This window comes from Aquarana catesbeiana, linkage group LG03 (genome assembly GCF_042186555.1).
Source record: "Aquarana catesbeiana isolate 2022-GZ linkage group LG03, ASM4218655v1, whole genome shotgun sequence".
Taxonomy (NCBI): Eukaryota; Metazoa; Chordata; class Amphibia; order Anura; family Ranidae; genus Aquarana; species Aquarana catesbeiana.
The window spans coordinates 264,087,395-264,101,300 of NC_133326.1; the positions used below are offsets into that span (position 1 = coordinate 264,087,395).

General features: G+C 37.6%; 1 protein-coding gene across 1 annotated transcript in view; it reads right to left on the bottom strand.

Annotated features, from left to right (window-relative positions):
• Positions 1–13,906, bottom strand: part of TRHDE (thyrotropin releasing hormone degrading enzyme) — a 1,580,966-nt gene that overhangs the window by 14,439 nt on the left and 1,552,621 nt on the right. The window contains exons 16-18 of the mRNA XM_073620033.1: positions 5,383–5,550; positions 1,945–2,085; positions 1,307–1,388 (exon numbers count right to left, since the gene is read on the bottom strand). Coding sequence (XP_073476134.1) covers positions 1,307–1,388; positions 1,945–2,085; positions 5,383–5,550 — 391 coding nt within the window. The remainder of the gene's footprint in view (positions 1–1,306; positions 1,389–1,944; positions 2,086–5,382; positions 5,551–13,906) is intronic.

A 13,906-nucleotide genomic window follows, 5' to 3' on the forward strand; every position in this document is an offset into this window, starting at 1 on the left:
AGAGGTTGAAGATTTCACCATGCGCACCACCTCCTTGGAATTTAGAAATATTTATGGAGACTGATTTGGAGTTTTGAGGTGCAAAACAATCAATAAAAATTGATATATAGAAAAAATATGATTTTATTAAACAACTATATAAAAAAAAAAAAACTTTAAATATAAAAAGAGCACAATAGAGCTCAGTGGTCACTATACAAAAGGATAGGTGCCTCTACATGTTTCACGGCAATCGTGGCTTCTTCTGGAGCTTTTGTAGGACCATATTACATTATCACTAAAACACAAAACATGAAACAAAACAAATCAAAATTTATAATACAATAAAATACAGAAACAATAAAAATCTACAGAGATGTCTATCAAATTCAATTAATCTTATATTTACATAATTAACATAACATACGAATCACCTGATGTATGCAATCTCACGCCTTTAAGAAGGTCACAGTTCCAAGGAATCCTCAGAGCCCATCAAGAGCTCTAATGAGGTGTCTGCGTATCAAAATTAACCCTGTATTCACACCTGCAACATCATATGATTAACATCCATAAGTCCAAATATCACCCCATTCAGTCGTTTGCCACCTAAATAAATCAACTTGGACCCACCCAGGGTAGAATTTGATAGAAATCTCTGTAGATTTTTATTGTTTCTGTATTTTATTGTATTATAAAATTTTGATTTGTTTTGTTTCATGTTTTGTGTTTTAGTGATAATGTAATATGGTCCTACAAAAGGTTCAGAAGAAGCCACGATTGTGGTAAAACATGTAGAGGCACCTATCCTTTTGTATGTGACCGCTGAGCTCTATTGTGCTCTTTTTATATTAAATGTTTTTTTTTATATATACTTGTTTAATAAAATCATATTTTTTTTCTATATATCAATTTTTATTGATTGTTTTGCACCTCAAAACTCCAAATCTGTCTCCACAAATATTTATAGTATCTGGCCAGTTTAATGATAAACACACCTTACTACATCATTTGACTTTAAATCTCAACAGCTTGCAGTATGTGATAGGTGTAGGCCAATAGACCCTGATGAGGATTAGATTAAAGCTGAGACTGTGTTTCTTTAACTCATCATCTGTAATCCAAGTTAATAAATAATTTTACTTTTTAATTTTAATAATTTATTTTTAATTGTATGTCGCTATTCACTAGTATCATATGGAGAGGCTTAAACTTAAGCTTGGGTGGGATACTTGTAGTATTCATTATTATTGCTCATGCAGTGCAGCTATATTTATAAACTGCTATGACATTACATTTTAGGCTTCTTTTAAAAAAATACTTTTACCTCATTTAATTCTTCCTCTGTATTTAAAAACTCTGTAACTCCGCTGATAAGTTTGGAATTCATAAATAAGGCTTCTCCATACCTGAGGAGAAAGTAGATAGCATTACTCAGGTTATTACACATATAACAAGAAAATATCCAATATACTTTAATAAGTCAAAATACACAAAAATGGTAATTTAAATTACTTTATGGTTAGTCACTAAGATAATTATGTGACACGTTCCAAAATAATGTAAAACATTTGTTATAATATACAGGTAGGTCTTATTGGTATGTTAAAGTGTATGGCCAGATAGATGTGAGGAAGAATGTTGTTGCTATCTAGCTCTTGAGATTACAGTTTCTGTGACAACAGTTTCACCAACAATGAAGCAAAGGAAAATCTCCAAAAGCATCACAAACAGAAATAAAAATGCATTTTTGCTAGAGTAGGGTTTGGTTACAACCCCAGTAAGCTTTTATTGCTGTCTGTGCCATGTTGCAGAATTCCTGACTGGTAAAACCAGGGCAGTAGATGGAGGAAGATCTCTCTAAAGAAACTTAAAAAATAACGTCTGGATGCAAACTATAGAGAAGGTAAAAGACAAAATAATAATAATAGTAATACAATGATTGTAATGAAAAATAAAACAAACCTTGCATTTAGAATTTTCCATTTATCCCTGAAGAATTTCCATGCTAAATCTCTCCCATGTGGATTTCTTGCTACATGGATTATAACATCAATAGCATCTTGATCCAGAACCACTTCTGAATTCAATGACAAGTTGAGAAGCCTTAAAAGCAATTATATTACAAAGAATATTTATTGTACTGGTGATATAAATGTGTATGCAATAGTTTTTTTGTATCACTATAGACAAAAATGTTTGAACTGCCCAGGAGAGTTGTGTTATTGTCTCTGGTACACTTTAAAATTATCTTTTAAAAGAATTTCTGACTTAGAGATTGCTTTGGTTAAATAAAACAATAGTAATTACTGACAAATGGTAGAATTTTCTTTTAAAGTGGTTGTAAACCCTTACATATACCTAGTGAAGGGACTATCCTCAAGTGATACACAGAGATTTAAAAAACCCTCCTACATCAGTTGTACCTCCAGTCTTCTCTTCTCCACATCTGTTCAAAGTGCTTAATTTATAAGCTTGTCTGAGAGCTCATAAAAGAGGACGGAGAACAGAAGTTACATTCCACAGAGCTCAATGAGGAGAGGTCTGAGAACTGATTGGAGGGAAGAGACACACTTCCCTTCACACAGCTCACAAAATCAAAGCTGAGGCTGTCAATCCAATAAGGGTCCCTCCCCTGTCACCATTTTTCTCCTGGTTTCAGGAAAAATTGTTAGAAGCGATTCATGCTGAGAGCAGAGGAACAAAGTAGCTGACATAAATGACACTTAGTGCTTTTAATTGAGACATGTACACACTAAGTAGGGATATGTTTTGTTAATATTTCATGTCTGAGGTTTACAACCACTTAAAAATGGTTGTAAACCACTCTTTTGCTGATGCTGACTTAACCATTACATGGGTAGCAGTGCTGGTATGTGAACAAACTCCTGGCTTCTATAGTTTTGTAAACATTTTCACTTCTGCTGTCAGATATGTAGTAGAAGTTGTTTGAGAAGCCACTTAATCACTTCTGCATGTAGGAGAAAGTACCACCCCTCCCTGACCATCCCCCACCATGTGTCCCAGGCTCAACTGTTCCTCCTGATCCCAAGACCTCAATGCTTAGTATCAGGATGGAGAGCAGTGGGAGATCAGTGAACATCAGGGAAGAATTAACCCAGACGTGCTCAGCTCTGAACACCCCTGGGTTCAAAGCTGTCAATCTCTGGCCTCTTTGACCAAGAAAGAAACATCTCAGCTCAGAGTGCAAAAGTGACTTTAGGGTTCTAATAGATCCTTGCTGTCTTCTTAAACAGAGTCAGTCACTTGCACTATGGTATCACATAGCCACATTGTGATAACAATAAAGTTAAGCTAAAAAAAGAAGAAAATTACTAATAAAATAAGCCTCCTCTCCCATGTACATGCATATACATTCATAACCACAGCATGTATCATTGCACATAAAATAAAACAATATTTTCAGGGTCATCATTCACTGTTACCTCTAAACTGATGAGATGTAAAGGCTTCATAGGACCACCTATGGACTATGTGGTGTACAATACTTTTTTGCCATTTCAGGGACACACAATTTTCATACTTGACCCATTTGGTGTATATTTTAACCTCATCTTATATGTTTTACCAGAATAATGAAGTATTTCCCATGTTGTGCAGGCACCTGTACCCTGGAGAAATCTTTAACCAGAACAGCAGTACAGATGGTCTGATGGGGACATCCCCTCTCTTTCCTCCTCCTCCATTGAGAAAAGTTCTTTCATTTATTACATTGCTTGTAACACCATCTGTGAATGGGGAGAGAATCCTTTCACTGAGACTCTACCCCATTTACAGATGGTGTTACAAGCAGTGTAATTAGCAAAATAACTTTCCTCAATGGAGGAGGAGGGACCATCTGTGCTGCTGTTCTGCCTAAAGACCTGGAGCTGGTAACCATTGCAGCACTGGAATTTTAGAGACAGAAAAATGTCAGGGCATCCCTATCATGAAGATTTTTGCAGGATACAGCTGTCTGCACAATACTGGACATACTTCATTAGAGGTAAGTTATGTGACTAAAGCTACAGTATCTAAATGTCAGGTTTATAGAAAGTTAAAGGCAACTAGAGGGAAAATTATATCTACACCCAAAAACAGAAATATTGCAGCTTACCAGTCCTTAGATGCAGTGGCTGCATTAGTTTTTTTGGGCTTTTTCCCATTTATTTTCATCTGTTAATCTTACAAATATATGGTATAATCAGATTTGAGATCTGGGAACACAGAAACTAAAGATTGCTTTTAACGAACCAAGGTAAAAACATCTAATTGTACATAGATGTATAAAACATTTGGGCACCAGCAATTTCAAAAATGGAGCTTCAATTCACAATTATATAATATCAAAATATAAATATATTTTGCTTATACCTCTAGAATTACAAGTCCCATATGTAGATAGGTATTTAAAGTAAAACTCCAATGCTTTCCACAACTGGTGTTACATTGGTGATATATATATAAGTTTCATTCTAGATTATTTTTTTCAACTTAGAATGGAACTTTATATAATATAACACAAATGCAACATCAGTTGATACAATGTTGCATTACTAATACAATATTATTGTGAATTTAAGCTACTTTTTTGAAATTGCTGATCCCAAAGATTTATACATCTTTGTGTAATTAGCTTTTAAAAGCTTGCTTTATTAAAAGTATCTTATTTTTTTTGTTTTTGTATTTTCGATCCTGTGCTCCAGAATCTCAAAATTGTAGCCTCAAATCTGACATTTACAATTTTTCTAGATAGTATGTGCCTAGACCTTTTAGAAAACCTACAAATAACAGACTTCCTGTCCTGTATCTATATAGGCAGTAATAGTTGTGACACAGGCTGGACTTCAAACATGCCTGCCTTTATTCATCTTAATTACATGGTAATGGATGGGATTAGTAGTTTTATAAGTGCGTCAACATTGTTTTTTGCTGTCTTTTTAAGGTCACAAGAAGAGACAAGAAAATTGTATTTATGGCAAGATCAACAGGTAATTTTGTACTTGCTGAAAATGCTATTAGTCTGTATACATAATTTGTTTACAGGCTAATAACATTGTTAACATAATCACCACAAATGAAGTACATTTTAATATGAAGCAGTAAAGCATGAAAACAGGGCTGCAATACAGGATACAGAGACAGGATATATAATGGACACCAAGGAAAGTCAAAGGATAATAAAAGAAAACAAGATTCTTAAACTGTGAACAGTGGTATGGGGTCTAAACCATGATAAAATGTTGCCAAGTTAGTTATGAATGCTAAATTAGTGAAGGAGAAGTTGATATCATAGATGTTGTTGTTGCATGATCTTCCCTGCTATTTTACACAATCAAAAACAGAGCAACATTGCTTAAAAAAGCACCCATGTATCTAAAAAAACAGTAATTTCACTCTCACCTATTCAGTAAGTTCCTATTATCACTGCAGGTCAGTGCTTCCAGCAATATTTTCTTTTCTGAAACAGCTGTTGTAGAATGAAATTTCATCCAGATAAACTCCCATACATCTTCATCCATTAAGGAAACTCCTGTGCAATAAACAATGTCCCGGACATTGGGTGGAATTCTAAAGAATCAATTACATACAGAACATTATCTGTCTCTGAAACATATGCTATTAGGTACACACAATAGCTTTCATAGGACATTTTGAAACAAGAAAAAAAAGTTGGTATATTTTCCTTAATAGAGACAAATTGCACATCAACACATTTAAATCTAACACAGTCCATTCAGGGATTTAGAGATTTTTGATTTGTGATGAATATGATAACATGTAAATACCTTGTATATGAATACTGTACATCCAACAATAGACATAATCTGGAAAATTGAACATTTCTGCAAATGGTACTAAAGTTAACCAAAGAAACGTAATGCAAGGGAATACATAAACTAGCTATCTGGTTTTGTTTCCATTTTCTCTGTAGATATTGATATTTTATTGCAATGTCAATTTCCATAAAAAAATGCAATTCCTATACAGGTTTGAGCAAAATCCTAGGTGATATACTGTGGACAACTTTGTGTGTTATTGAACATAAAACAAAGGTATCGCTTCTATTACAAATCAATCCATGTTATTTAACTATAAGCATTAGAGCTGTTTTTTTTCCTTTACTATGTTTATTGTAAATTGGTAAGGAATTTAATAGACTCTTGCCAGTTTACCAAAGAAAGCTAGCTGTTTATCCCCACAGGGTTTGGGAAAGCATTAAATAAATCACTTTATATTCCAATATTTTCCCCTGCTGCAAAAGAGCCTGCTGGCCATCCACACTGTACTGACATTTTGAGATTACATTTTAGTCCCCTCTTTGAGCACCTGCCAAAAGTTCAAAGGCGCATAGATTGGTAACAGCATAGTAAGGGTTCACTATGCTTCCAGCATATCTACACAGCAATAGGAATGCTAGAATGCATCCCTGCTGTGCTGAATGATGGTTTAATCACCATTAGATTGATGGCACTTGAAACTTTGTTTTCAAATCTTTCTCTGAGCACAAATTGGCCAAATGGGGTCAAATTTGGAGCTCTACAAGTTGATGCATTTTTCTCAGAGTAATAAATTACCAAACCTTAAATTCTACTTGCATGCGAATGTTTATAAATATGAAGTATAGTAAGCATCATAATTATTATAACATACAATTTATATAGAGCCAACAGTCTGTACAGAACTTTACAATTAAAAGGGAGACTGTACAGTTACAATAAAAGTTGAGACAAGACGATTAGGGGGATGCTGCTCAAGAGAGCCCACACTCAAACAGAAAGGGGCAAGTGATGAAAGGGATAATAACTGTGGAGATGAGTTTATAGGGAAAAAGTTCAGTTCTTAAGTAGGGGCTGGATAGGCTTTCCTGAAGAGATAGGTTTCAGAGATTGCCTAGAGGTAGAAAAAGTAAGAGAGAGCTAAACAGACTAGAGGTAGAGGATGCTGAAGGATGGGAGAGGCTCTGTAGAAGTTCTGGAGCATAGAGAGTAGGTGATAAGAGAGCTAGAGAACAGAATTTCTATTGAGGAGTAAAGAGGATGGTTTGGGTGTGGATGGCTTTGTTTATTGTTGCTAGGATTTTGAATTAGTGGTAATAATTTAAAACAGATGTGTATAAAATACATTCAAATGGCACAAAGGGTAGCAGTCCATCTGGGGAGCTCCAATAAGATAGGAAAATAGAAGAAGCGTCACCGACACCCAATATTACTAACTCTTACCGCCAGTGTATAGGATATACACATTGAACAAATGGTTGAAAGGTCAGCTCCACAACTTCTATTCATCAAACGGTCCACTAGTTAGGCAAGAAATCCTCTTTCACAGACCCACCAGAAACAGATTGCTGTACCTTTTCGACCTTGATTAGGAGATAAACTCCACAGGAACATTCAGTAGTTGCATGTAGTTGAATGGAAGAACATTCTCATTGTGCAGACATCCATAAAAAGGCAATTTATTCAAAAATAAGCTAGGTATACAACTCACATTAGATAAATAAAAAACAAGCATGAGTAAAGCCGAAAGCATCCAGCGCTTCCTACCAACAAGACGGCAGCCACTCCTCTGTCCACAAAACGTCACTTGTCCCTTGTAACACGTGACGCTTCGTCACAAACGTGCATCTTCAGGGGCGTGCTAATGACATGTGACGCTGTGTTTTATAAGGAGTGGGCTTGAATGTAAGGCTGGATATTATGTGCGTTCCATCATGTGTTCCATCGGGCGGAAGCAGTCATCTCCCCACCAATGAGGCACACTATAGCACATTGTGTGTGATCCACTGAATGGAAGTAATAATCTCCCGGTCCATGCACCGCCCACCAGGAAGACAGTATGCATCCCATCGGGCAGAAGTGACGAACCCCCATCCAATAAGCAGCATCTCACTCTCACAGAGGAAATTAACTGGGAGTGAGCAAACATGAACCGAAAACAATAGTTAGCCATAGCCCAAAATGCTCATTGGATAAAAAGGAAAAAAGGGGAGTGGAAGGGATGAAAATAAAATAAAATAGTGCAACATCATGCATTCGGGATAAGGGAAGTAAACACCACCCCCATACCGGAATGCAACCAACATAAAAGGCAATAATACAATTAGGAAATTTAAATGACCCAAGCAGAATTCCAAACAAAAATTTTAGGATTCACAAAAATACCAATAGGTTCATTTGTTTAATCTTCTATAGCCCAAAATGGATATTTATATGGGAAGAGGGATTATAAGTGTATGCGGACATCAAAGAGTGGCGACCTCTTGTGGCAAGAAAACAATAAACAAGCATGATAAATACATCTTAAAAAACAACACTAATTCACATAAAAAATAAAAAAAAAAAAAAAAAAACAAAATAAAAAAATATAATAAAAATAAAATAAAGTAGTAACCTGTGAACCTAACAAAAAATGAATGAACAACGCAAGAACGAAAAATGCATCAACAAGTGACAGATAAATATCTATCCAGTGTTAATAAATGCGTTGACATCCCACTCAATGTTCATATCAAAGGGAGCATAAGTCTGTGCTTGGTAGATCCACTTCGTTTCCAAACACGAGACTTCCCTGACCATTAGGGATGAGCCGAACACCCCCCTGTTCGGTTCGCACCAGAACATGCGAACAGGCAAAAAATTCTTTCTAACACGCGAACACCGTTAAAGTCTATGGGACACGAACATGAATAATCAAAAGTGCTAATTTTAAAGGCTTATATGCAAGTTATTGTCATAAAAAGTGTTTGGGGACCTGAGTCCTGCCCCAGGGGACATGGATCAATGCAAAAAAGTTTTAAAAACTGCAGTTTTTTCAGGAGCAGTGATTTTAATAATGATTAAAGTGAAACAATAAAAGTGTAAAATCCCTTTAAATTTCATACCTGGGGGGTGTCTATAGTATGCCTGTAAAGGGGCGCATGTTTCCCGTGTTTATAACAGTCTGACAGCAAAATGACATTTCAAAGGAAAAAAGTCATTTAAAACTACTCACGGCTATTAATGCATTGCCGGTCCGACAATACACATAGAAGTTCATTGATAAAAACTGGAACCCCAAACTAAAATAAAAAAAAATGACGTGGGGGTCCCCCTAAATTCCATACCAGGCCCTTAAGGTCTGGTATGGATATTAAGGGGAACCCCAGCCAAAATTTACAAAAAAAATTGCGTGGGGTCCCCCTCAAAATCTATACCAGACCCCTCAGGTCTGGTATGGATTTTAAGGGGAACCCCGTGCCAAAATTTAAAAACAAAATGGTGTGGGGTCTCCCCAAAAATCCATACCAGACCCTTATCTGAGCACGCAATCTGGCAGGCCGCAGGAAAAGAGGGGGGGAGGGAGAGCGCCCCCCCTCCTGAACCGTACCAGGTCACATGCCCTCAACATTGGGAGGGTGCTTTGGGGTAGCCCCCCAAAACACCTTGTCCCCATGTTGATGAGGACAAGGGCCTCATCCCCACAACCCTGGCCAGTGGTTGTGGGGGTCTGCGGGCGGGAGGCTTTTCGGAATCTGGAAGCCCCCTTTAACAAGGGGACACCCAGATCCCAGCCCTCCCCCTGTGTGAAATGGTAAGGGGGTACAAAAGTACCCCTACCATTTCACTAAAAAACTGTCAAAAATGTTAAAAATGACAAGAGACAGTTTTTGACAATTCCTTTATTTAAATGCTTCTTTCTTCTTTCTTCTTTCTTCTATCTTCTATCTTCTTTCAGTTTCTTCCTCCATCTTCTTCTTCTGGTTCTTCTTGTTCTTCCTCCGGTGTTCTTGTCTGGCATCTTCCTCCGCGGCGTCTTCTTCCCTTCTTCTCCTCGGGCCAAATTGTTCGCTGTTCGGTGAACTTGTGAACAGCCGATGTTCGAGTCGAACGTGAGTTTGACTTGAACTCGAAGCTCATCCCTACTGACCATGTGACTGCCTCTCCAGTGTCCACAGAATTTATCTATACCCAAAAAACTAGTGCCCTCTGGGTTGCAGTATGCTTCAAAGCATAATGCTTGGAAAGGCTATGTTTCGGAAAGCCACGTCTAATGTTAGCCACATGCTCACTAAGTCCAATGTGGAGCATGTGCTTTGTTCGTCCAATATACTGCTTGCCGCATGGACACCTAATCACGTAAACCACATATTTTGTGGTGCACATAATAAAGGGTTTAATTGGGAAAACTTCCTGAGTGGAAGTTAATTGCAAGGAATCTATTCTCCTACTCCTTTTGATATTTAACTTACAAATGGGACATCCTCTACATGTAAAGAAACCTCCCAAACTCTGGAAAAAGGAGAGCTTTTTAGGAGGATTGATTATATTCGGAGCCACCTGCAGTCTCAATGGAGGAACCCCCTGAAAAACCACCTGTGGTTGCTCCGGTAAAATAGGACCCAAAACCCAATCACCTCGTAAGACTTTCCAGTGTTTCTGCATTATTTTTTTATATCATAATGTTGGTTGGAATAGCCAATGACGAAGGAGAATTTGAAAGAATCATCCTGTATCTTTGGCTTAACCACCATCAGGTCATCTCTATCCTTCATTCGGGCCAGACTAGATGCAATGTCAAGTTGACTTACACTATAGCCTTTTTCAAGGAACAGTACCCTGAGGATAGAGGCTTCCCTGTCAAAATCATCCAGATTAGTACAGTTCTGCCTCAACCTCAGAAACTGACTCTTAGGAATCGATTCCAACCAAGCCTTATGATGACAGCTCTTGATATGAATGAAACCATTACGGTTGGTCTCCTTAAAGTAGGTTGATGTCACAATCTGTCCATCAATTACTCTGATTCTAAGATTAAGGAAATGGATTTCCACACTACTTGCTTCCTGTGTCAAAAGGATACCCCTATCGTTGGCATTCAAACAGGTAATAAAATTGTTGAGAGATTCCAAACTGCCATCCCATAGGAGGAGGTCATCCATATCTTTTCCAGAGTACCAGCTCTGACCTGGACTCTTGATAAACGACATCCTCCTCCCATTTGGCCATAAAAAGGTTGGCCATGCTCGGGGCAAATTTAGCCCCCATGGCCACACCTCTATTTTGCACATAATAAGAGCCATTATGCCAAAAATAATTACGCTCCATGGCATAATCGAGAAGCTTCAAAATGAATCGTCTCTGTCGGATATGGAGAGTGTCCTGTTTTAGGAAATGATCTACCGCTTCCCTCCTGTGTTGATGGGAAATCACGGTATATAAGGAGGAGACGTCCGCAGTAGCAAGTATGTAGGTGTCCTTCCATTCAAAATGTTGGAACAGATTGATTACCTGGGTGGAATCTCTCAAATAAGAGGGTGTCTTAGTGACCAAAGTTTACAAAAAGTGATCAATATTTTTGCCCACCCTGGAAGTAACCGAATCAATGCCACTAATGATTGGTCTTCCAGGGGGGCAAACAGGATCATTGTGCACCTTTGGTAAATAATATATGACTGGAACCCTCAGTCCTACCGGAATAAGGAAGGCCTTTTCCTTTTTGGAGATAACCTTCTTCTGAAAGCCCTCCTCAACAAGTGCAACACATTCTTTTTTGTAACTTACAGTGGGTGGGATTCCCTTTTAGAGGCAGATATGTACTGCGAACTGACAGCAACCTTGACATCTCGGCATTGTATGCCTCCTTGTCAAGGATAACCACCCCCCGTTTGTCTGCCGGATGCACCACTATATCATCCCGATTTTTATTCAGTAAGCATTTTGGGCTATGGCTAACTATTGTTTCCAGTTCAAGTTTGCTCATTCCCAGTTCATTTCCCCTGTGAGAGTGAGATGCTGCCTATTGGACAGGGGGTTCGTCACTTCCGCCCGATGGGACGCATACTGTCTTCCTGGTGGGCGATGCATGGACCGGGAGATCATTACTTCGGTTCAGTGGCTTGCACACAATGTGCTATAGTGCACCTCATTGGTGGGGAGATGACTGCTTCCACCCGATGGAATGCATGATGGAACGCACATAATATCCGGCCTTACATTCAAGCCCACTCCTTATAAAACACAGTGTCACACGTCATAACCACACCCTGAAGATGCACGTTTGTGACGAAACGTCGGGTGTTATGAGGGACAAGTGACGTTTTGTGGACAGAGGAGTGACCGCTGTCTTGTTGGTAGGAAGCGCTGGATGCTTTCGGCTTTACTCATGCTTGTTTTTTATTTATCTAATGTGAGTTGTATACCTAGCTTATTTTTGAATAAATTACCTTTTTATGGATGTCTGCGCAATGAGAATGTTCTTTCATTCCCCTATATGCAACTACTGAATGTTCCTGTGGAGTTTATCTCCTAGTCAAGGTTGAAAGGGTACAGCAATCTGTTTCTGGTGGGTCTGTGAAAGAGGATTTCTTGCCTAACTAGTGGACCGTTTGATGACTAGAAGTTGTGGAACTGACCTTTCAACCATTTGTTCAATGTGTATATCCTATACACTGGCGGTAAGAATCAGTAATATTGGGTGTCGGTGACGGTTTTTCTATTTTCCTATCATTTTGGAGCTCCCTAGATGGACTGCTACCCTTTGTGCCATTTGAATCTATTTTATACACATCTGTTTTAAATTATTACCAGCATTTCAGCGCTACACCCATACTCCCTATTTTCTGTTATTGTACCCAGCAATATTGTGTTAGCTGCTTTTGTGTTTGTTCTTTTTGGTTTGAGCACAGCAGATTTTTTCTTTTTTAGGATTTTGAATTGTATTTGTTGAGCAAGCAGAGGCTACCTTTAGTAACAGGTTAAAGCCTCCTACATAGCTGTTTCTGTTAATGACTGTGTTTCAACATACATATGAAATTGATGATCATTAGCACCTTCTTAGTATAATTAGTTAATCATACACCTGACTCCAATCCTACAAAATCCCTGACTTTGTGCAAGTGTACAAAGTGTATAAGTGTAAGAATTGATACTGGATTGAAGCCAAAGGGTAGTCACACTAAATATTGATTTGATTTAGATTTTTCTTCTGTTTGCTCAATTTATATTCTGTAAATTGGGACAAATAAACAAGTAAAATATATATTTTTGAAAGCATTCTTACTTTACAGCATTTCTTCACACCTGCCTAAAAAAATTTACTGTATAAACTATAAAGTTATAAGATTCAGATAGTTGCCCGTCAGTCAACTACTGATTCTTCGTTCACAGCAAGATCATTTGCATATTTTATTTCACAGAAATTATGGCAGTGAGAAAAATGGACAAACAGTAAGATGCAAATGCAGAGATCTGTTTATTCAAAGCTCTTCAAATGATCATCCCTGGCCATCTATCATCAACACTGATGATATGTTTTCATTGAGCATTATCTTCACTATTAGCTTCCTGGCATTTTGTCTTAGCTGTGCATTTTAGGGCAATTATCTTTATTTATTTTAAAATATTTGTTGACAGAATTACCATGCATAATTATGGGAAGTAGTAGACAATTATTTTATCTCTAACAACATGCAATCAAGCTATGGAATTCCGCATAACAGCTCATAAAAGATAAGGGCAGATTAAGCTTTGAAATAATACACTAACACTATAGGGATTTCTGCCTGGGTTGTAATGTCTCACTATTTCCAAACAGGGCCAGCACCAGACAATTTTTGGTGGGCGCTGTGCTTGTGCTGAGACTAAAAGTGGTTTAGCAAAATTTCCATCCCTGAATCCTATGTTATGATAAGCACAGATATAACAATGAAATTACCTTAGTCAGAAAATGAAAGACCCAATGATATACAGTAAATAAACCATTTACAGTGTAATAAAAACACAAACGGTAGCACATTAGCACATGTAGCACATTAAAGCATACAGAGTACAGTAGCCAGAAGTATGTAAAATCTGGTCAGCAAATGCAAAAATCAGTTATAGTTATTGGTGTCAATGGGCATAAAAATAAATCATAGTTGGCAACATTTGAAAAACTGTAGGTGTAG